At 39.7% G+C, this 24,227-nt stretch overlaps 1 protein-coding gene across 1 annotated transcript in view; it reads right to left on the bottom strand.

The window, feature by feature from the left end:
- USP43 (ubiquitin specific peptidase 43) overlaps positions 1-24,227 on the bottom strand; it is a 109,671-nt gene that overhangs the window by 33,615 nt on the left and 51,829 nt on the right. Inside the window, exons 4-6 of the mRNA XM_070934494.1 lie at positions 17,913-18,005; positions 12,773-12,908; positions 12,519-12,663 (exon numbers count right to left, since the gene is read on the bottom strand). Coding sequence (XP_070790595.1) covers positions 12,519-12,663; positions 12,773-12,908; positions 17,913-18,005 — 374 coding nt within the window. The remainder of the gene's footprint in view (positions 1-12,518; positions 12,664-12,772; positions 12,909-17,912; positions 18,006-24,227) is intronic.

The following is a 24,227-nucleotide window of genomic DNA, read 5'->3' as shown; positions in this document are numbered from 1 at the left end:
CTTGTCACCCCTATGCATTACTTTCTTTTCACAGAAAATGTTATATCCATTTTTCTGATGGAATAAGGAAAAAAAGTGGAAAATATGACCTGGCAATAGACCAACCAATTAGTTTGTAAACAAGTTTGGAATCTGAACATACTTTCCCCAATCCATCATTACTCACTCTAATTCTGAATAAGAGGGTCAGTCTTAGAAGTCCAATTATATTCAGAGGTGTAAACTTTAGCATAATCTCTTTATTCTCAATTAATGATTTGGCATACTGTGGTCTCACCTTGTCAGCACTATCTGTTTTGGGCTTGATAAAGCTCTGGCTGAACCGAGGCAGAGGATTTAGGATGTAGATATCCAAAATGACAGAGCTAACATCCCCCGCTTTTTTTTTTTTTAGCCCAACTGCTCCTCCTTTCTGGACTATCTCTAGATATATTTTTATATGCTCTATAAAGGAACTTATTTATGTTGGCCCAAATTGGGGCACCACCTATTAGAGAAACAGCTGAAAGATATACAATTCTCCATTGGAAAGTGGAACTTGCTTTGTTCAGTAGGATCTGTCACATATGTTTGTACATCCAATGGTGATACAACTTAATACTTCCAATTGGTAATAACTCTGATTGCCATTGGTATCAGGAAGCCAACATCTTTCTGTTGATGTGAAGGAATCTAGCAATGAGTTACAAGAGGGAGGAGCAAAGAGACATATCAGTCTTGAATTGTTGCTATGCAGAAAGAGATACAGAAAAGATCCTCCCTAATTTTTCATAGCATTTATCAGACAGTCATGCAGAATATACTTTAGTGTGGCAAGATTCTGGCTATTATAGACAATATTTAAAAAGTACTCTGAGCTATTACTCGTGTTATTCTTGGTTTCTATGGCTGACAGCTGCATCCATCCATATCTTATTTGATCTCTCAGCAGCTTTTGATATTGACTGTGGTATCCTTCTGGATCAACCCAAAGGACTAAGGGTAGGTAGCACAGTGTTGTGCTTGTTCACTGTCTTTCTCCAGGATCAATTCCAGTCAATGGTGATTGGAGAAGAGAGATCCTGCCCTCAGCCCCTACTTCATGGGATTCCACAGGGGTCTGTGCTTTCTTCTTTTCTATTGAACATCTACATATCAGTGGATGAGCTCATCCATTGACATGGGGTGATGTATCCTCAGATATGTTATTATCAATTAGACATCTCTGCTCCTGTGATGCTGTCTCTTATCCTGGTACTTGGAGGCTATGAGGATCTAGGTGGAAAGCAACAGGCTTCAGCTGAACGCTGGCAAAATGGAGTGGCTTTGGATTTTAAGTCCTATCTTTGGTACTGGATGAGGTCACAGTATCCCAAGCAGACATTGTGTATAATCTGAGGATCCTTCTGAACTCACAACTCCTGCTCAAAAAACAGGTGGCAGTCATAGCTAGGAAGGTTTTTGCACAACTCTGTCTGGCACACCAGTTGCACCCATTCCTAGATGAGGAGGAGCCACTCATAGTCACTCATGCCCTGGTCATCTCCTGCTTAGACTATTGCAATACACTGTATATGGGACCAGATACTCTCAAAGAGTGCCTGGAAACTACAACTTCATTATCTGGAAACTTCTACTACAAATTTTGGTGTAAAATGTAATGGTATGAGCAGCTGTGCGTGTTTCTGGTAGAACACATATGACACCTCTGCTTCATGAACTGCATTGGTTTCTGGGTCCAGTTCAAGGTATTGGTTTTGATCTTTAAAGTCCTTCATTGGCATAGGACTTACTTGAGGGACCACCTTTTCTCAATTTTATCTACCTGTATTATCAGATCCAGCAACAAAGACATATTATGGGTTTAGTGGGCTCTAAGCAGTGGGCTTTTTCTGCTGTGGTGTGTGCACTGTGGAATCTTCTCCCCTGTATGATGAGGTTGGCCTCATCACTTCTAAAGTTTCTGGAGGTCCCTCAAGACCTCGTTATATCAGAAGGCCTGAGGACCCCAAGGGATGGGTGAACTAGTGAGATGGTTCTGCTATTTTTGTTTGTTTTGGCTTTGTTTTTAATAAATACATTTAATGTATTTATTAACTGTTTTAGCTCTGTTGCTCGTTTGTGAGACAGGTGGTTGGTTTAAGTTGGTTTAATATTTAAATATAAATTGGTTTAATAAAATAAAATATTAAAACAACAAAAAAGTTTTACCAACAATACATACATTGCCCTCTTCAAGTTTTTTTTTTAATCTTCTACTCTGTGTTATAATTTTAGGATTTCCTGGTACTATCCCATGTAAATTCTAACTAGATACCATCTTGTTCAGTTTCCAAGCCCAGGAAAGTTGAGCTAAGTAATGTCACATGGCTGCAGTTGGGACTATAAAACAACAGTTTATGATGCAGTATATTGATTCTGTCAGTTTCCGGAACATTCCACAGAAACGTCAGGACCAACCAATCATACATTTATACAAATACAAATATTGTATAAGTGTCTTTCCCTAAAACAAATATTTGCCTAAATGGTCTTAACTGATCCCCTCCAGCAGGGTAACGCTAACAACCAATACACTAAGATTTACTATTCCTGATCACTAGACCTAAGCTTTCTGGACTAGCCAACTTGATCGGTACCCCAATTTCAAGGTGGATCATTCCTTCCGCACAGATTTAGGCTGCATAATCCATTAACGAAACCTGGCAATAGGACTGTCCCAAAGGCAGGATATTTCATGAAATTCCATCTCCCAGATCTGCTCACATACTGTCACCTCTCATGTTTTTCAATTAAGGCTTCTTGTTTAGCCCAGAGAAACAATAAATCACTGCCAGACTGTGTCTTCAGACCCATTCTTGTTTTGCATTTGCAAGCTCATTCTTTTAAAGAAATGCAGCCATCTGGACAGATGCTTGCCAGCCTCACAGCTCAGCTAAATGCTTTTCAACCTCTTCTCTTCTTACTGAAGTCACCCTTGTCAGGTTCATCTCTGCAGTTTCCTAACCCAACCAAACGTCTAAGAATTCAGAGCTATAGAAATTCTCAAGTGAGATAATTCCAAATACTATTTCTAAGCATTAAAGTCTCTTCTGGACTGTGTGAAGCCTGCATGTTTGAATGTTCCTTACAATTCTTACTCATATAGTGAAAAACAATGAAATCATTCACCTCGTATGATTATTTTTATAATGGAGAGTCCCAACATTCCCTCCCCTAGGAGTTTGATGGGATCTGTAATGTCAGAGGCTATTTGGAACACAGAGAATTCAATCGATTGCATCCCAAACATGTCTGATCAATAAGCAAGACAAAGCAGATAAAAAGCAGAGGCTGCCAAGCAGAGTGCATAGCTTCCCGAGACTTCCCACTTTTTTGAGAGGTGGAAAGTCCAGCAGGTTAGCAGAATGCTTGGTTTGAGGGCCTTTTTGCTTAGACAGATGGACCTATCATCAATACGTATCTAGGTGACATGACTTTCTTAAGCTACAAAAAAAAAAGAAAAAAGAAAGAAAAAAAGAAAAAAAGTTTCAGTTACTGCTATGAAAGAGTCAGGAAATCATCTATTTAATAGCATGTAGGTGGGAAAGAGGAACTCTGGCAATATCTATTGCAGAATCATCATCATCATTATCATAATATAATGCAATAGTGCTGAATATCTATAGCTGGATGAAGGTGAAGGTTCGTTCTCTGAGCTTGTGGGTTGGTTTCTGAATGTTTCATTACCAGGTTAGGTAACATCTTCAGTGGAATTTAGGGGTTGTCAGTGTCAATGTTCTGCTGTTTAGGTGTTGGTGTGTCAAGTGAAGGTCTTATGATGGGTCAGGTGTGAGTCATCAGTGAATCTTGTGATACGTCTTGTGATAGGGAGGTTACATCAGGTCAGGGTCATTGGGAGGTGAACTGGGCGGGTTGTGTGGGTTAGTTGAGGGTCGGTGCTGTATCTGGTTGGCTGTGTGGTTGATTTCGATTCTGAGGGGTTCATAGGCTGGTTGTAGGTCAATGTGTCTGTTGATGGAATTGCTTGTGGAGTGCAGGCTTTGATGAACTCCCGAACATGGTGAGTGGTAGTATGGCCAATGATTTTTGTGTTGCTCCAATTGAACTGGAGCTGTTTGGTGTCAGTGTGAGTAGATATTAAGGATTTTAGATTGTGGCGTTTGACTGCCAGCTGGTGTTTGTGGATCCTGGTTTTTCATTGATGTGATGTTTGTCCCACGTAGAATTGGTTGCAATGGTTACAGTTGATTTTGTAGATTACACTGTTTCTTTTATCCTTCTGTATCTTGTCTTTGGTTCTGGATAATTCCTGGCAGAGTGTGGCTGTGGGTTTGTGGGCTAATTGCTATTCCTAGGTGTTGGAGGATTCTGGCTGTCATTTCTAACACCCCTTTTGTGTATCGTAAGGTTAGTTTTTGTGGGTTGGTTGGCTGTGTGGTGTGTCTTGGTTTAGGTACTGTGTGTCAGAATATACATTTGAAAGATGTAGAGCCTTGGTAGTACATTGGTTTAAAGCACCCTGTTATTAACACAGCTGCCTGCAATTACTGCAGGTTCGAATCTTACCAGGCTCAAGGTTGACTCAGCCTTCCATCCTTTCTAAGGTAGGTTAAATGAGGACCCAGTTTGTGGGGGCAATAAGCTGACTTTGTATAAATATACAAAAGTATGAAGGCTATTGCTTAACGCATTGTAAGCCGCCCTGAGTCTCCGGAGAAGGGCGGCATATAAATCAAATTAAAAAAAAAAGATAAGCATTAGAGAGATTTGACACAACAATATTGGGCTAAATTTGGGCAATTTTTTGGGGGGGAAAGGCATTTATGATGGGTTGGGAGTAGGTGGAAAATATGATTGTCTGTTCCCACATTCAAAAAACAGTAGGTGTCTCTTGGAACCATGAAACAAGCAGAAAGTGAGGATTTTGCTAAAGTCAACCCTATCAAAATATTTCACTTATACCCCAACATATTCTACTGCAATTTAAAAGCATTCATTTATGCTGAAATCATATTGCCTCTTACAGCCTATTCCACCACTGCTTTCAGGTTTTAGAAATAATCTGTATTGGACTGGTAGAAAGCTGTACTGCTTTGTATGCCTAGGTTTCATTCTAAAAGGGAAAGCAGATAGTAAACCTGAAATTTAAATTTTCTTTGCAGCTCTTATATCCCTTATAGGCTCCACCCTAACTACATCTTTCCACCAATTGAGGACTGACAACAAAACCTCACTTACGCTCCTGGCATTTGCAAACTGAAAAACCAATTTATCTTGATTCAAGCCTGACTCTTTGAAGCACAAATAGCTTGCCTGCCTGCTAAATTCAGGAAGGCTAAAAATAACCTCTTGTATTACAGGATAACCTCACAGGAACAGATTCCCCTCCCCTTTTTTTTGCCACATAGGAATCAATTACAAAATACTACTAGTAAGATCCTAGCTTACAACAGTCATATAGAGTATATTCAAAAAAGCAGCACCCAAAAAGGTTCTCATAAGCTACAATGAAATGGTGGCAGCAGTATTTCAGGTCATTCCCATATTCACACTTATAGGTAAGGGTTTTTGTTGTTGTTTGGTGCCTCTGAGTCAGTTTTTGGCATCTGATGACTGCCTGGACTAGTCCTTGCAGTTTTCTTGGCCATGCTGGCTGGGGAATTCTGGGAGTTGACGTACATACATCTTAATGTCATCAAGGTTGAGAACACTGAGGAAAGATGCTACTCATGATAATGTAATTGACATTGCCGTGGTTTGCTTAATCAGCTGATTAAAATGTGTTCATTTTAGAAATGGAACTTTTCTGAAGGTGACTTGTTGCTGACCTGAGTATCAGTTGATAAAGCAGATGAAGAAGGCGGAAAGAATGAAGAATGCTTTTAAAGACAGTCTTCATTCTCTGCTATATCTGACTGAAAGTGGGGCAGAGCCCAGGGACAGAACACAAAAAACAAAGAGAATAGAGGATTGTGAAGATGAGGAGCATCTGACAGCAGAAAGTAGCAATCTTGGAGATAGGCCTTGGAGGCCTAAAGGATAGGCAGGTAGGCTACAAGTAGCACCTTGAAGTTATGGATGTTTATGGAGTAAAAATAATGTTATGGAGCTCTATTGAATATAGGACGATTCTGGGCAATGAGAACTGGGCAAGTAGCTATTAATTTTGGATGAAAGATGAGCCAAATCATATCGTGGATATGGATTACTTCAGTAAGTATACTAGTTGACTGTAGAAAGCTTGATGATGCCTAACCAATGCTCAGTTTTGAAAAAATGTTGACTAATGTGAGGATTTGAACTTCTAGTTTTCTTGAGATTTATTGAGCCATCTGCGTCCAAGACCTCTAAACACAATATTCTTTTCTTCTTGTAACACCTCACACCAAGGACAAAAGTAATTACAATCAACCAAGTCATATTTTCATACAGATCTCCCCAGTTTATTATGGGAAACTCTTAAGTTTTTCTTAATGTTTTTTTGAAGGATTCAACAGCTTCAGCAATATTAAAAATCACAACCAAGATTAATGCTGCACAACACCTTAAAACAGAGGGTCATCTGATTTGCAGCATCATACTCCCTAAAATTATACAGGTATTCTGTGTAGGAATTCAGCAACATGTTTAACACTAATGGTTTCATTAGGATTAGGTTGGGTAAGAAATAAATATGAACTTACTTTTAATTATTAAGGTTTAATCTACTGTATCTACTGTGTAATACTTCTTCAGCTTTGCAACTACTTGTTGCATGTTTGTTGAGGCAAAGTAAGGGGCAAACTTGAAACAAATTTTGGCAGCATTCCCAGTTTGCATAATTCTAATTATTTTTTATAGTATGCAATCGTCCTGTACGTTGCTTGTGTCCCCAGGAGAAAAGTGCTTGATCCACAGTTTGAGGATTCATGCTTTAAACATTAAAATCTCAAGAAAGGAGTCATCTAAAAAGGTAAGTAGGGATTTTTTTTCTCTCAACTTTAAACTGCAAGCCACATCACAGAATGTTATTTTCCAACAGAAAATAACAAAAATACAAGGTGAGGACATTATAGTTAAAGAGCTTAAGACTCTTTCTTAGAAAGAAAGAATCTTAAGAAAGATCTGAGTTATCGCAATGTTATCTGGAGGGGCAAAAAACTGGAGAAGCATGCAAAACATGTTTATTGTTTTTAATATCATGCTGTCTTCACCTTGGAATTGGGCATTCATTCATAATTTGTCAGTCAAAAATACTGTGTAATGCAGGTTAATTAGGAGAAAAAGATATACTAGACTGAAATACTTTCACTAATAAAGCATGGATTGATATTTTCTATGGCAAAAAAGCTTACATATTTGCATATACAATACACATAAGATGATTTTGATATTCTTACAAAGTATTAGCTCATTTGTTCAGCAGTATATAGTCGTAAGGAACAGATGAAAACCCAGGGAGGGATGATAACACAGTCAGCAAACTGCCACAACTATACAGTATATATTTAAAGAAATAGAGATGGAAGAAGTATCACACTCAGTATGTCACAATTCTCCAATAGTAAAGATCTAAAAAAGAGAGGAAAGATAGCGATTGAACAAGTTCTTTGATAGTCTAGGACTACCCCAGAATCAGTGGTGGGTTGCCCCCGGTTTGGACCAGTTCGCAAGAACCGGTAGTAAAACCGGTGGGAGACCCCACCCACCGCCCCAGATGCCGTCATCGGCGAGCTGCACATGCGTGATCCCATTGTGAACCAGTAGTAAAGGTAAGTGCGTCCTCCTGGATGCACGGCTGTCTTTAGAAGAGCATATGACGGCCATGGCCAGGGGGGCTTTTTATAAGGTCCGCCTGATACACCAGTTGCGTCCCTTTCTGGATTGGGACTCCCTACGCACGGTCACTCAGGCACTCGTCACTTCCCGCCTGGACTACTGCAATGCTCTCTACATGGGGCTCCCCTTGGGGTGCACCCGGAGGCTCCAGTTGGTCCAGAATGCAGCCGTGTGGGGGATTATGGGAGCGACGGGGCACTCCCATGTGACACCTCTCCTGCGCAAGCTGCACTGGCTTCCGGTGGTCTTCCGGGTGCGCTTCAAGTGACCACCTTTAAAGCGCTCCATGGCTTAGGGCCAGGGTATCTACGAGACCGCCTTCTGCCCCAATAGCCTCCCACCGGCCAGTTCGCTCGCACAGAGAGGGCCTCCTCAGGGTGCCGTCGGCCAGACAATGTCGGCTGGCGACCCCCAGGGGGAGAGCCTTCTCTGTGGCAGCACCCGCCCTCTGGAACAACCTACCCCCAGAGATACGCACAATACCAGACCTCCGGACTTTTTGTTGGGCCCTGAAAACACATTTATTTCATCTAGCCAGGCTGGCTTGATCCCATCCTTTCGGTTTTAATTTGAAATTGGTTTTAACTGGGTTATTTTAAATTGAGGGCCGAAATTATTTAATGTCTTTTAAACTGTTTTTTAAATTTTATATGTTATGTTTTATCTCAGCTGTTCACTGCCCTGAGTCCTGTTGGAGAAGGGCGGTATAAAAATCAAATCAAATCAAATCAAATCAAATCAAATCAAATCAAATCAAATAAATAAATAAATAAATAAATAAATAAATAAATAAATAAATAAATAAATAAGTAGAACCCACTCCTGCTCAGAATGTATGTGTGGGATTGACTGGTTAAAGTACTTTGATATCAAAATCTCTCTGTATATGAGATACTATGGATTGATTGATTGACTGATATGCCACCAAAACCATACAACTCATGGTGGCTTACACCAATAAAAAAAATTAAAAACATTTAAAATGTTAATAAACAAAATGACACCCACTGGGCAATTTCAACTTTCAAATGCCCTGCAGAACAGAATAGTTTTGTCCTGGATGCTTTTCAGAAAAGTTCTAGAGGTGCCATCAAACTGACCTCTTATGGGACATTATTTCACAAAGTGGAAGCCACCCACACAAAACACTGGCCTACCTTTATGGAAGAGACTATTACCAGACATAGGTTTCTAGGCCCTGAACTTGAACTATTATTTTGTGTTTTATTTTATTAGTTCATGTTCTCTCCAGAGTCGCCTCACGGCAAGATGGGTGACAAAAAAAATTTAATACATAATAAAGTTTTAATAGCTTTCGGAGAAAGGAGGACCTCTTAAAAACTGCCAAAAAAGTGAAACAAAAAATCAACTCGGGCATAAGCAATAGAAAAAGGAGCAGGAAAAACATGAATTCCTGTTTTTCTTGGTTTTAGAATTCAGTTTTGTACAACCTCCTTAAAGGAAAGGTACTTGTAGGCTGAGAAAGGGTGATGATAAGAGAAAGCAATTCTTCGCTGATGAATACTTTATTTGTACAATTTTCCACAGAAGTAGCTGTTCAGTTTATTAGATCATATAACAGCTTCTCTTCTGTATACAGAATACAGAATAACAGAGTTGGAGGTCTTCTAATCCAACCCCCTGCTTAGGCAGGAAACCCTATACTATTTCAGACAAATGGTTATCCAATATCTTCTTTAAAACTTCCAGTGTTGGAGCATTTACAACTTCTGGAGGCAAGTTGTTCCACTGATTAATTGTTTTAACTGTCAGGAAATTTCTCCTTAGTTCTAAGTTGCTTCTCTCCTTGATTAGTTTCCACCCATTGCTTCTTGTCCTGCCCTCAGGTGCTTTGAAGAATAGCTTGACTCCCTCTTCTTTGTGGCAGCCTCTGAGATATTGGAACACTGCTATCATGTCACCCCAGTCCTTCTTTTCTTTAAACTAGACATACCCAGTTCCTGCAGCCGTTCTTCATATGTTTTAGCCTCCAGGTCCCTAATCATCTTTGTTGCTCTTCTCTGCACTCTTTCTAGAATCTCCACATCTTTTTTACACTGGTGACCAAAACTGGATGCTGTATTCCAAGTGTGGCCTTACCAAGGCATTATAAAGTGGTATTAACACTTCATGGGATCTTGATTCTATCCCTCTGTTTATGCAGCCTAGAATTGTGTTGGCTTTTTTGGCAGTTGCTGCACACTGCTGGCTCATATTTAAATGGTTGTCCACTAGGACTCCAAGATCCCTCTCACAGTTACTACTATTGAGCGAGATACCACATATATTGTACCTGTGCATTTTGTTTTTCTTGCCTAAATGTAGAACCTTACTTTTTTCATCATTGAATTTCATTTTGTTAGATAGCACCCAATGTTCAAGTCTTTCAAGATCCTTCTGTATCTTAAGCCTATCTTCCGGAGTTTGGCTATTCCTGCTAGCTTGGTGTCGTCTGCATGAGTTCTCCATCTATCCCCTCGTCCAAATCATTGATGAAGATGTTGAAGAGTACTGGGCCTAAAACAGAGCCTTGGGGTACCCCACTGCATACTTCCCTCCATGTAGATGAAGTTCCACTGAGGACTACACGTTGAGTGCGGTTGGTCAGCCAGTTACGAATGTGGTAAACCCACATTTTTCTATTTTATCTAGTAGTAAGTTGTGGTCTAATTTATCAAATGCCTTACTGAAGTCCAAGTACTTTTTTTTTTTTTTTGCTTTAATTTATATGCCACCGTTCTCTGGAGACTGAGGGCGGCTTACAATGCGTTAAGCAATAGCCTTCATACTTTTGTATATTTATACAAAGTCAGCTTATTGCCCCCACAATCTTGGTCTTCATTTCACCTACCTTTGAAAGGATGGAAGGCTGAGTCAACCTTGAGCCTGGTGAAATTTGAACTTGCAGTAATTGCAAGCAGATGTTAATAACAGTGCTTTAGTCCACTGTACTACTCTTAGTATCGACAGCATTCTTCTGGTACTCTAATTTTGTCACTTTGTCAAAGAATGCAATAAGATTAGTCTGGCATGATCTGTTTTTGACAAACAAATGTTGGCTTTTGGTTATTACTTTGTGTTATTGTGTTATTACTAGGTGTTCGCTGATTCGTTGCTTGATTATCTTTTCCAGAATCTTCCCTGGTATTGAGGTCAGGCTGATAGGTCTGTAGTTTCGTGGATCTATTTTTTTTCCCTTTTTTGAAGATGGGAACTACATCAGCTCTTTTCCAGTCGTCTGGCAGTTCCTCGGTGCTCCAGGATCTTTAAAAGATATAGTTCAGTGGTTCTGAGATCTCGTCTGCCAATTCCTTTAGAACCTTGGGGTGTAATCCATCTGGTCCTGGTGATTTGAACTCATCCAGGTGCTCACTTACCATTTTCTTCCCTATTTTAACTTGTGTTCCTAATCTGTTTTTTGTGGTGCACTGTTTTTTCCCTTTGTGTAAAGATAATTACAAAAAACAAGTTAAGTAGCTCTGCTTTCTCCCTGTTGCTTGTCACCTTCTTGCCACTTTCTCCCAGCAATGGAGCAATTGTTTCCTTGACTTTTTTCTTGTTTTTAACATGTTGGAAGAAGCTTTTTTTGTTATTTTTTACTTTTGTCACAAGTCTTTGTTCATTGTGAGCCTTAGATTTCCTCATTTCATCTTTGCAGGCTCGGGCTATTTGCTGAAATTCTGCCTTAGTTATGTGCCCCTCTTTCCACTTTTTATACTTGTCCTTTTTGTCTTTCAATTTGCAGTTATAACTTTTTTTATATCTTGCAGTTATAACTTTCTTCAGAATCCACTCCATTTCTTGTATAGCGCTAACAGTAAATTAGGCAATTGCCAGAATAAAATAAACACACACACACAAATACAGAGGGCAATAAAGCTGACCAAATGGGGGAAAAAAACCCCTTTTTTCCTAATAGCCTCATGATGCAATCACTAGTGTACAAATCTTAATAAGAAGTTGTTAAAGTGACAGAACTGTAATGACCCTAAAGCCCACTTAACCAGTGATTATCTGACAGGACTATTACTAATCTATGCTAGCCAGGCAGTACAAGAGGAGTGTAAAGGATAGATCTAGCCTTTAGTTAAATTTATTGTTCTGGTTCTGATCTCATCAAGACAGTTAAATATTTTCACTTTACAACCATTTCACGAGCAACAGAGTTGCCAGTCTCAACTGTCGTTGGTAAATGAGGCCTACCTAAATAGTGCTATCTGCATTTTAGAAGTTATATTATTATTTCTTTTCTGGCTCAGGCAGACTATGGCAAAGGTGAGCATTGCTTATGATCTACAATGCGCATTAAGAAAGCATAATCTCATAATTTGACCTTAGCATGTATTAATTAATTAATTAATCATTAATTATTTGTCGGTATAGTTGTAAACCAAGGATACAAAACCATGGCCTAAGGGGTAACAGGTAGTTTATGAAAGTGATCTATATGACCTACCAATGCTCTTATCCAATCCCATTCATCAATTAATCAGTTTACAGAAAAAAACTAGTACGTGTTGAATATGTGCTCCTGCCAAAAAAAAGGAGGCTGAAAAAGCTGCATTTTCATTACCAACAACCATCATAATTTATCAAAACAGGGTTTAGGTATCTGGTAAGAGCCTTGACTTTCCACTGTTGTAGATAAAAAGAGGTTATTAATTTGCAAAATAATGGAAGTGAATTGTATTTTTTTTAACCACCACAGTAAGAGGTACCTGAGATTCGGGAGGAGCTACCCCTTCTAAAAGAGAGTGGGGCCTGGAAAGCGTAAATGTTGTCCCCTTCTGCAATGGAGTTCAGATCCTCATCATCCGAGAAGGAGCACTGGAACCCTGACTGGTTTAATTCAACCAGGATTACCTGCAAAAAGACCAGTTAAGGATATCAACCTCCAAAAAAGCGATGTTCAAATCACAGGGTATAGTGTTCTCACAGAGCAACAGAGCATAGAGAAAATTGTCTGGCTAACCTGATCAGGCAAAATCTTGCCCTCCTCAGCCACCATTTCCCTCAACTTTGACACAGTGCTGAAGAGAGGCACAGCTAGGCCTACACGCACAAATCGCTGGCTTTTGGACTGGAAGACAAGAGTGACATTCAAAGGCCTGGAAGAAAAGGGAACACAAGGGAATTTAGAATTGAGGAATGCTAAGAATGCCCCCGATTCACAGTTAACTCAAATCCAGTCTGCCTGTCCGTCTGTCCGTCTGTTCATTCATTTGTTTGTTCACTCATTTATCCTGTCTTAACTTGGCCACATAATTTGTTTAGTTATATGTTATTGCTTATGAACAAAGAAATGAATTGGATCGTTTCCTAATTTTTTTATCACCTATTTTGTGCATGGAGATTTGGGGCACATGTATTGTAAACATACGACCGGAGGACCAGGGATGAACAGATTGGTAAAAAAACATCTCCATTTTGAGCCCTGCTCCTTTCAAAGCCCTAAGAAATGACACCTTCTGCATCTTTAAGAATGTATCTGTCACCGTGGATATTAAAAATTACTCATTAAAAATAATGTGTGGTATAGCCTTTGAATTGTGTAGGAGCAATCTGAAATACACAACTACAGTACATCCACAGTAGCATAATATGCAGAATGATTCCTAGATTGCTGGAAAGAGCTACATTACAGCACTCTGTCCTATAACCTGCCCACTCATTCAAATATGTTATGGCTACAACACTCAAAATTCCCAAACAACTTGCCTTTTATGTTCAGTTCAACGCCCATAAGATATAAAGTTTGTACTGAAAAGAAATGCAAAGAGTTGAATTTGAAGCCTCACCCTGAAGGCTCATAAGAGGGAGGCAAAAATGGGAAAGCAAGCAAGCATTCTGGAAGAAACCAAGGAGTCCTCTCTCATGTTCCTATAGTTAATTAGGATGTAAAGCTAGAGAACAGGTGCTGTTTCAAGGCATCTGTCGATTCTAGCAGAGGCCTAAGAAAACTAATGCTTACTTAAGGTCTAAAACATGGAAGGGGGATGTAATTTCTTCTACTTAATGTGTGCTATGATTTACTGTATCTTTTCCTGATAGGAGCAGAACATGGATGTGACCCCGTGTTGGTTTCCACAGTGAAGAATTTCTCCTAAAACTTTTACATGGCAGCATTCAGTGAGTGCTTTCCTATGCCTTCTTTAAATGTTTTGCTTGAAAAGGAAGTCTATGACGTTTTTTTCTTTAATTTCAAACCAAGGGGTGGAGAAACCAATTTGGATCAGCATAATAGATAAGAAAGGCACCTTTAACTCTTCCCTCCTTCATAGTAATCTTTAGCAATAGATCATTTTTTAATACTATTTTTTATTAAAAGTTGAAAGAATTAAAAAGCGAATATGAATTAAGAAAAGTATGAAAGAGTAAAAAGAATCTGCTGAAGACTGCTTCTTGCGAGGAGCTGTTGCTATGGAGTGCATGTGGGCAATCCTCTTTGCTGGAGAGGAATTCCAAGAAGCTGGTCCATTCATTGGCTCCTCATTCCCCCATGGTTGTTGGCCCTATTCTCAGCAGAGCCATCTTCAGTTTGCCATTGTTTCCTCAGAAGTCTCCACATTCACTGCAGAATCAATCTTCAGCGAAAGACTCAGTGAAACTTCAAGTGGTCAGCCTGATCACAGGTTGACAGCAGGTACTAAATAGCACTAAGTTGCACAACTATATTTCTCACATCAGTTAAAATGAGTCATGGAAGCTCACTGGCTGGCGAGGTGGGCAAATCACTTTCTCTTGAACCAGTTTACCTCACAGGATTGTTACTAGAGGTAACAATCAGATAAGAGTGCACTCTGAATGCTCTGAATTCCTGAAGGAAAAGTGAGATGTAAAGTTAACAAATACAAAAATAAATGACACTATCGTTAAAGATAGAGATTTGCTCTCTTATATTAGGTCAAAGAAGGTCTCCTGAACATTATCCACTGCATATTCCACAGAGTTATGCTCCAAGAAGCAACAACAGAGCCAGGACAAAAAGCAAATTTAGTTCATTTAATTGGTATTTAAATAAATTACATTAAGTATAATTGATAATGTTACTTAGCAAGTATATATTCCTTTTTCTTCTTCTGCCATATAAAAATATTATTTAGTAACAATTTCTAAAGTTTGTTTGGAGCAACATGTTGGGTTTATAGGAGACCTCAGACTGTGTCCCTCTCTTTTAGATCTAAGCCTTGAGATCTAGATCAATATTAGTTTCTAATATTCAAGTGCAAACATAAATTCCCTTTTTACAAGCCTGTAGTCCCTATTCAAATACTTTGGCCACCTAATGAGAAGGAAGGACTCACTAGAGAAGAGCCTAATGCTGGGAATGATTGAGGACAAAAGAAGAAGGGGACGACAGAGAATGGGGTGGCTGGATGGAGTCACTGAAGCAGTAGGCGTGAGCTTAAATGGACTCCAGAGGATGGTAGAGGACAGGAAGGCCTGGAGGAATGTTGTCCATGGGGTCGCAATGGGTCGGACACCACTTCGCGACTAACAACAACAAGTCCCTATTCGAGGTAGAGTCAGGGAAACTGGATGGAACTGAGCATTTACTGGCTGGGTGCCCTTCCTGACACCATACGGAGTTCACAGCAGATATTTTTTCTTTGTGTTTCTTCTTTGTGCCCTAGGAGAGAAACATCTGCTGCTAGTTAGGATTGAACTCTCAACCTTCCAAGTGGGAGGTGGCATCTACACCACTAGGCCTCCACATCACTCATTCAAGTGCAGATCTATTGTGCCAATTTCACTATAGGGAGCTATCCTGGAAACATTTACAAATTCTAAACCTATCTAACCATTTAGAAGTACAACTCACAGGAGTTTCAAAGATTCGTATCCATAAAACTGGAGTTTGGAGAAAGCACTTCAAGAGATGTGAAAAGAAGTATGGAGATTTCCTTCTTCTTTTTCTCCTCATTGATAAAGGACTCAGGTGGCTAAATCCCCACAATGGAGACAGACTCATTGTTTAGCCTCTTTGCTGCCAAGCCCAGGCAAGCATAGATAAAGCCAAGAATCTGGAGGGAGTTCTAAGGATTTATTGACTGGAAAGAGAGAGCAGAAAGCAGGTATAAAGGAGAGAGAGGGACACACTGAATCTCCCCAAGCTGTTTAGAAATAGACATTAAACAGACTCCATTTGGGAAAGAATACATTCCAACTACGTAGGCAATTCTTTTTTTTTTTAATCAATTCCAGGGGGAACAAAAATCCTATGAATCTTAAAAGCTAAGGAATTAATTCTAGCGTAAGCTTCTATAAAAATGATTTTGCTACATCAGATATCTGAAATCCTACCAACATGCTTCTAAATTCAGAAAAAGTCTGGTAGCATATTTTGGGACTACAGTAAGCATTTTATTTAAGGCATGAGCTTTCATGAGCTGGTTATTATAAAATTAATAGGATTCTGTTCCTCCACCGTCTATGAGCTCCTTTTGGCCTTTTTCCCATTTCCTCAGAACATACATCAAGTACAGTCAGAACCCTGGAACACTTGAGAACAATGTGATGACTTGAAATGCCATAACATTAGAGAGAAGATGGGAACAATATATAAAAGATACATTTAATCTACAGTTCAGGTTCCATTTCTCAATGTAAGGTTCTGTTTTGATAACGCTATGCACATACTGAAGACAGATTTATTTCCAAAGAAACATGTACAGGGTAGAGCTGTCAGACATATGTAGCCCAATCCATTACATATTTATTCATGTTCAGCTCTCAAGAGGTTGAGCACACTTCATCTTTGGAATTCAGATTTGTAATGAGCCCTTCTTGTCCAACTAACACCATTATAAAACCAAAACGTTCCTATAACCCTGTACCTTGGGAATTCAAACTATAAAGAGGTAGGGATTTAACCTATATTTTTCGTAGGATCTGGGAATTCTAAAAACCATGCTTGTAATGCTGTCATCTTCTCATTTCCCCGCTTTCTGACTTTCCTAGAGCTCATGCATACTCGGCTGTACCCTCAATGGGGAAGGGGGGTTTGCTAGTTTCAGGGCCTTGGCTCCCTGCTGTGCATAACCAGCTGCCAAAAAAGTAGCAATTTCCAGCCTATGGCCCTTTTCTGACAGTATTTCATTCAGCTTGTGATGCTGAAAAAAAACAAGACTGTTCTAGTCCTCCTGTAAGAAATAAGATGAGATTTCTGGGCAGAAAAAAGAGAAAACACTTCAGAATACTGCCTAGCGTCCCAAAACATGTTTCTTCTTGCAGGAACAGAACAAAAATACAGTTATAAAAACTTAATTCCTAATGGGAGATTGTAATAAATTCTGGTCTGGCTATATAGAAAAATTGGTCAGTTCAATAGACTTTGGGAACTTTCAGAACAGGAATGGTGAATTTTGGAGTCCTTCGGATGTTGCTGATCTATAGATCTTGGAGGGCAAGGACAATAAATTTTGTTCTTATTCACCTAAATAATATTTAGGCTGGTGATTCTCAGCCTTTTCTTCACCACAAACCCCCTTTAAATATGTTCTGTGGCCACAGACCATGTCCACTGACCCACAACACTTAACACAAGGTTTAAATCATAACATTTCTTCAAGCCTTCATGGATCTCCTGGGATGACATTGTAGCCCCCAGGGCTCCGTGGACCACAGGTTGAGAACCGCTGATTTAGGCAACAAACTGTACCAAGGCAGTTTGCACATGAAATGTGGATTTGTAATGAAAGTGGACTTTTAGTAAGATAGAAAGAGAAGAAAGCTTACATTACAAATGTCTAAGTGTGGAACTTTAATTTTAAACAAAGCAATGAAAATTCTGAAATTCACTTGTGGATGCAGACATACTGAAAATAGGAAGATGGGAATGTCTGCCTTTATCAGATTACTGCACAAGTACTATGCATTAAAATTTGAAATATTTAAAATGCATATCTCAAAAGAAAATATGTCTGGAAATCTACATTTTGAGAATAGTGATTCTTAAAATATGACTTTAAAAAGAAAGAATAACACACTGATTAGTAAGAAAGATGATAAAATATGTAAATGAATGCATGCAATATTAAGGGAAGGGGAATTTGTACTGTACATTCTAGTGAGAACACAGGAGCGGAAATATGACCTGTCACCAAACATACCTGGTTTGACGCAAGGGGATAGGCAATGAGATACATAGAAAAGGATCAAAAGTATTGCTCTGTTTCCGGCAATGAGGGCAAGTCAATGAAGATCTAGAGAGAGAAAAAAAGAGAATTTCTTCATCAATAGAGAAATTGACATCAAATTTAACAATGCCAGTTTTTAAAAAGTTGGCTTCTAATTTGGTATTTTAGAGTATGAAGTTTTCTTCAACCTTTGGGCTAAAAAGAAAACTACAGATTGCTAAAGACCTGAGAGTACATCTCCTGTCAAACATGCAAATTGATATTTCTATGAAAATTAGTAGCACTTTGATGAGACCTGCCTTGTATATTATGTAATATACAAATCAGTAGCACTTTGATGAGACCCGCCTTGTATATATTACATTGTGCCTTGTATAATATATGCAACATTGACGTCTTTCTGTCAGGTAAGATCTAGATAAATGAAGGGTCTCTCTCAACTTCTGAAGGGTCTGGTTCTGTTTATTAGACTCCACATGGCAAAATTATTACAATAAATACCATTTTCTTACCAACTCCAGGATCATTTGGCAACAGGTTTCTCCATAGTATTTTAGTTTAACTTCTTTCTGTCCGAATTGGTGGTTCATATTTTTACATCTATGCCTACAATGTATTTAAGGCTTTTATTAATTAGTAATCCCCCCCCCCACACACACACACATAGACATAGCTTGGTCAGGGGCAAGGGGATTATATACTAATTTATTCATACACTGAAAAACAGATCTCATAGCTTGCACCTTTAAAAACTAAATCACAAATCTGCTTGCCAACATTATATTGATTCTTCACACCAAGAGGGAGGGAGGGAGGAAGGACGGACTTCATAATGTTAAGAGAGTTCATGGACTTTTTCTTTGACATATAATCTTCATTGGCTAAATTTCAGGTTTTGTTTCTAGCATAAAAAACAGGGAGAAAAGGTTATAAGTGAAGTATATATTCAGCTGGATATGTTTGACTTAGCCCATACTCTGAAATTCACTGTTTGCCTGCTACACTAATAATGGTATGGACATCCTTTTTTGGCCCAAATATTCTATATGCTTTTAACACCTGCTTAGGATCATAGAGAGAGTAGCTGATAACATCATGATGTCGAGATGGAGAAATATCTGGCTCATTCTCTCCTCCCACCCACCCTTTTTTTTTTTTTTTGAAAGAGGAGGTTTAAAAGTAAAGTGACTGCCTTAAACTGTCAGGTTAAGTCACCCATTCTGCCTTTTTAAATCACTTCAAAGCAAGTAAAATGGCAAAATTGGAAGCCAAAAGAATAAAAAAAAAGTCTTCAATGCATAAAGCATATATTTTAGGCATTAACCACCTCCCATTCCAAAAAATGGAATTGAATATGGATTGAATTTGGTGGAAGGACCTAGAAGTGACACCCTAACCTAACCCTAACCCTAACCCTAACCCTAACCCTAACCAGGAAGCCCCATGTCAGAAGGAGGCATTTCCAGTTCAGATGGCCAAATGGTCATCTTACAAACTGCCCCATTTGGTATTCCTCTAACATTTATTTTATTTACACCCATCAGACTCTGAGACAAATGCAATCAACAATATGAATAAATACAATAATACACCCATACTATAACATTCAAATTTATAAAAACAATATTATGCAATAATTAACTAATAATATATTTTCCTTATGTAATGTGAGTGCTATTCTGATTTCTAATGGGAAACCAGAAACATGTGGAAGAATGAGGTGGTACCCGCAAACCTTAGCTCCTCTCACAATGCTTTGTGTCTGATCAAAGCATTTTCTGGATATGTAGCAGAAATAAAGCCTTGGTTTCAAGGGGGAAAAAAATAAAATATCTGAACTCTAATTCTGCATAGAGACCCTTCTTAGCTTTAAATCCAGGTGAAGAGAGTGGCAGATTTCTGATTCATCCAAATAAGGGCATAGTTCAACCATCTTTCCTTTTCATTCCATTAGTCACCTCTCACTTCCATTCCTAGTAATACCTCACAACTATTTCAACTCAGAAAAGACCCTAAGAAATCATCACATCTGCGCTATTCCTTGGTTAAGTTACATCACGAATTTGCACATATTCACCTTAGCTTAAAATAGTACAGTAATCTTTTCTTTCCTGAGTTTTGTTAAACACTCAGACTTTTACCATCTGCTTCCTTCAAAATCGTGTGGAATATTAAATGACAATCTTTGAAACTTAAACAATTAAGACAGTCCCCTTCTTGCAAATGGATTGACAAATTGGGAGAACATGCACAGATCTCTGTGCACCTACATTTTCAAAAATTCTCATGTACCGTATTTTTTGTCCTATAAAACGCTCCGGACCATAAGACGCACCTAGCTTTTGGGGAGGGGAAAAAAAACAAAAAAAAAAACCTCTGCCTCTGCCTCCCAGCATCCATCGGTATTCATCTGGCTAGCGGCCTTGCAGCAAACAGCAAACAGCCTGGTCAGCTTCAGCACATTATTGCAGCCTGATTTAGCCCGAGCAGCTGATTGGTGGTTGGATTAGCCTCCCAGAATACTGCCGATCAGCTGTTCCAGGCTGCAGGGATCACTGCTGCCTATCGCCGCCTCCGCACGTCCCATTTTCTGCCTCCGTGCGTCCATTTTTGACCTCCACGCGCCCCATTTTCAGCCTCTGCACATCCCGTTTTTGGCCCGTTCCAGGTGGCAGGGATCCCCACCACCTGGAACGGGCCGAAAACAGGACGCGCAGAGGCCATAAACAGCTGAAGGGTGGGCGAGGCTTTGGCATTGTTCACTCTATAAGACTCAGAGACATTTCCAGCCACTTTTTTGGGGGGGGAGGGATGCGTCTCATAGACCGAAAAATATGGTAATTAACAATTCTAGTCAAAGGAATTTAAAAAGCCTAAATGGAATGAGAATAGCTCCAATAATCAAATTAATGAAAACTGAACTGGCTAAAGTAAACACAGTGTTACTTTACAAAATATATTCAAGTTCTGCCAGGAAGAGATTGCCAATTTAAAAAAAAAGTGGGGGGAGGCTGAAAAGGGGAAAAGGGGAAGAAAGGAAGATGGAGAGAAACAACTTACTTCAAAATTATTAGCAAATTATGAATATCTCCAAGGTAAGAAGGATTCAATTTCAGCTTTCCTACCATAGCAAAGAGACCAACCCTCCCAACCTTCTAAAAAGCATCTGAAATTAAATTTATTCTCAGAGCCATAGGTACAGCTAATCAACTGAAAGGTCTTAATAAGATGACATCATTGGAAGTATTAGTTGCTTAGCAGGTTACATGAGAAATGAAACCTGCTTCCTGATATGAAAATAAAAACATTTCCAAAAAGACAAAGAGAGGAAACCGTGCCAGGTGGGGAAAAGAAACACACAGGGTTGAATCTATTCCAGAAAAGGGAAGAATGACTGCACTATAACTATACAAAGCTATACAAAGCTAGACCTGACCCTAACTCTAGCCACCACTCCATACATCAGAAAGCAAGGTATTTACCCCCTTCTTCAGAAATAGTGGGGCCTGCACAAATACGTAAATGTCCTTGTGAAAAGATCACTACAGTATAGATAATACAATTCTGGTTATCTTTGCAGCTGGTTTGCTATAACAGTTCTACTATAACATTCTATTACTACCCAATTAAAGTTATAGGACAGTACTGAAATACATCAATTCACCAATCAAAGAGGTTATACAATTTTAACTAGACTAATCAGGGTACTAAATCAAGAGCTGCAGTGGTGACATCCAGAGGGAGCATTTTACAGCTTAGTTATCTCTTTTATTGACAGAAATCACTATTTATTTATGCAAAGTGATCTTAGAAATTGCGAAAACTGTTCATGTCTTCTTCTTGAGAACCTTTAGCCAGAGTTAAGAAAGGGACAAAGCAAAATTGGGGGTGCCGAAATAGAAAAAAGAAGAAAAATATATGAAAATAATAACTTCCAACTTTCTTTGGTGTAGATACAAATATAAATACATTTGCTCTAAAATTAACCATAATACACAGTCCTTTTATAATTATAATCAGTATTGTATTTCATCTTCTGTTGAAAATTAAGTTTTTCTTCATCTGCTCTTTAAACAAGATTCTTAAAAGACCCCCATATTGTACATCAATCTTGAATAAAAAGTATGAAGGCACTTTTAGTATGAAGGTATTTTAGATCTGTACTATTCCTGGTTTGTGAAAACTTCTTGAGAGGTGACATGCGGGTGGATTCTGGTGGTGATTAATGCTTCCTTGCAGGAGAGGGGAGTGCCACAGTATTTTAAGGAGGCTGTGGTCCCTCTCTTCTTAAGAAGCCATTGCTGCATTCCACTCTGTTGGATAATTTTCGACCTGTCTCCAATCTTCCCTTTTCAGGGAAGGTTGCATGGCAGCTCCAGAGGTTTCTGGATGAAATAGATTATCTAGACCCTTACCAATCAGGATTCAGACCTGGATCTGGGATGGAAATGGCATTGGTTGTGCTTTTTTATGATCTCTGGTGGGAGTGGAATGGGAGTAGTTCATCTATCCTTGCTTCTAGTTGACCTCTCAGCGGCCTTTGATACAGTCAACCATGGTATCTTTCTGGAGAGGTTTCAGGGGTTGGCAGAGGGGAGCTCTGTGTTATTCTGATTCAATTCCTTCCTCTATGGCTGTTCTCAGTCAGTGTTGATAGGAAGTGAGAGGTCCACCCCATTGTCCACTGCTTTGCGGGTCACACAGGGCTCAGTACTCTCTCCACTTCAGTTTAACATCTACATGAAGCCGCTGGGTGAGATCATCCATCACCATGGACTGAGGTATCATCAATATGCTGATGATACTTAGCTGTATGGCTCGGACCATGGTAAGTTAAGCCATGGCATGATCTCTCTCATAGTGTTTGGAGGCTGTTAAGGGCTAGATGGGAAACAACAATCTGAAACTGAACCCTGGCAAGATCAAGTTTGGGGCTTGGAGTCTTTGGTTCACGGAAAACTGCCACCTTTGGTCTTGGATGGGGTGGCACTGTCCTAAACAGACCCAGTCTGTAATCTGGGGGTTCTCCTGGATTTCAAACTCCTGCTTGAAGAGCAAGCGGGAGTAGTGGCCAGGAGGGCCTCTGTGCAACTGCGGGTTGTGCACCAGTTACACCCTTTCCTAGACCAACAATCTCTACTCACAGTCAGTCACTCACACCTTAGTTATCTCCCATCTTAACAGTAGCCCACACAGTTTTGTGTAGACCCATGCATCACTTTTCCTGCGGGAACTGCATTGCCAATTTGCTTCCAGGTGCAATTCAAGGCACTGGTCATCATCTTTAAAGCCCCTCATGGCTTGGGATTGGGTTATCTGAGGGATTGTCTCTTGCCAGTTTCATCTACCTGACTCACTAGGATGGGAAGGTAAGGAATGCTGTGCATCCTGATCCCTAAAGAGGTACACCTGGGAGGACCAAGAAGCGCCTTCCCTGTGGTGGCTCCCTCCCTTTGGAATATCATTTCTGCAAAAATTAAGACTGGCCCCTACTTCGATACTCTTCTGTAAGGCCCTGAAGACTTGGTTATGCCAACGGATCTGGAAAACCCAGAATGTGATGGACCCCATCAAGTGGCTCATTTGACTGTGTATTGTTGCGAGAGGGGTGCAGTGGTATTGTTTTTTTACATTTATTTTTTTAGATTGGGTTTTTACTGTTTGTAAACCTCCAGAGTCTCTATGAGTAAGTGGGCAGCCATATAAAATGGATGGATGGATGGATGGATGGATGGATGGATGGATGGATGGATGGATAATAGACAGACAGACAGACTACTCCATCCAATCTACAGATGGAAAGTCCCCTAGACCAGGACCCACAAATACCCATCATGACTTGATCATTTCAGAATTCACCTTGAGTCTGTTCCCTCCCAATCTACTCACTAGGTTTCTAGATACTAGGGCAGGGTATTGACAGCCTCACATTCTACAGATCTCCCTATGGCTGCCTAGTTCCCTTGTGGCCTCTTCTGCAGCTGGATCCACTGGCTGCTGCTTTGTCCAGGTACCACAGCACACTGCCCTACAGGTCTCTCTAGTCTCCCTATTCCCCTCTACAAATGTTGGGCTAGCTAGCTGGTACCCACAGGCTGCCTTCGCCACTCTCCAATTTTTCTCCTGTTGCAGTCTCCCAGTGCTTTACTCTCCTTTGGCATCATACCAACTGCTACTGGCTCCTGTTCTCACAGGCTCTCTTGCTTCACTTTGCCTGTTTTCAGCACAGTATGACCAGGCCATCAGCACCTTCAAGAAGTTTCCTGCATGTCAGTAAGAACCACACAG

Source organism: Pituophis catenifer, unplaced genomic scaffold (assembly GCF_029215685.1).
Source record: "Pituophis catenifer annectens isolate HBS135680 unplaced genomic scaffold, rPitCat1.0.hap2 SCAF_2, whole genome shotgun sequence".
Lineage (NCBI taxonomy): Eukaryota > Metazoa > Chordata > Lepidosauria > Squamata > Colubridae > Pituophis > Pituophis catenifer.
Note: the sequence above shows the minus strand (reverse complement) of the source record. Positions and strands in the feature narration are given on the sequence as shown.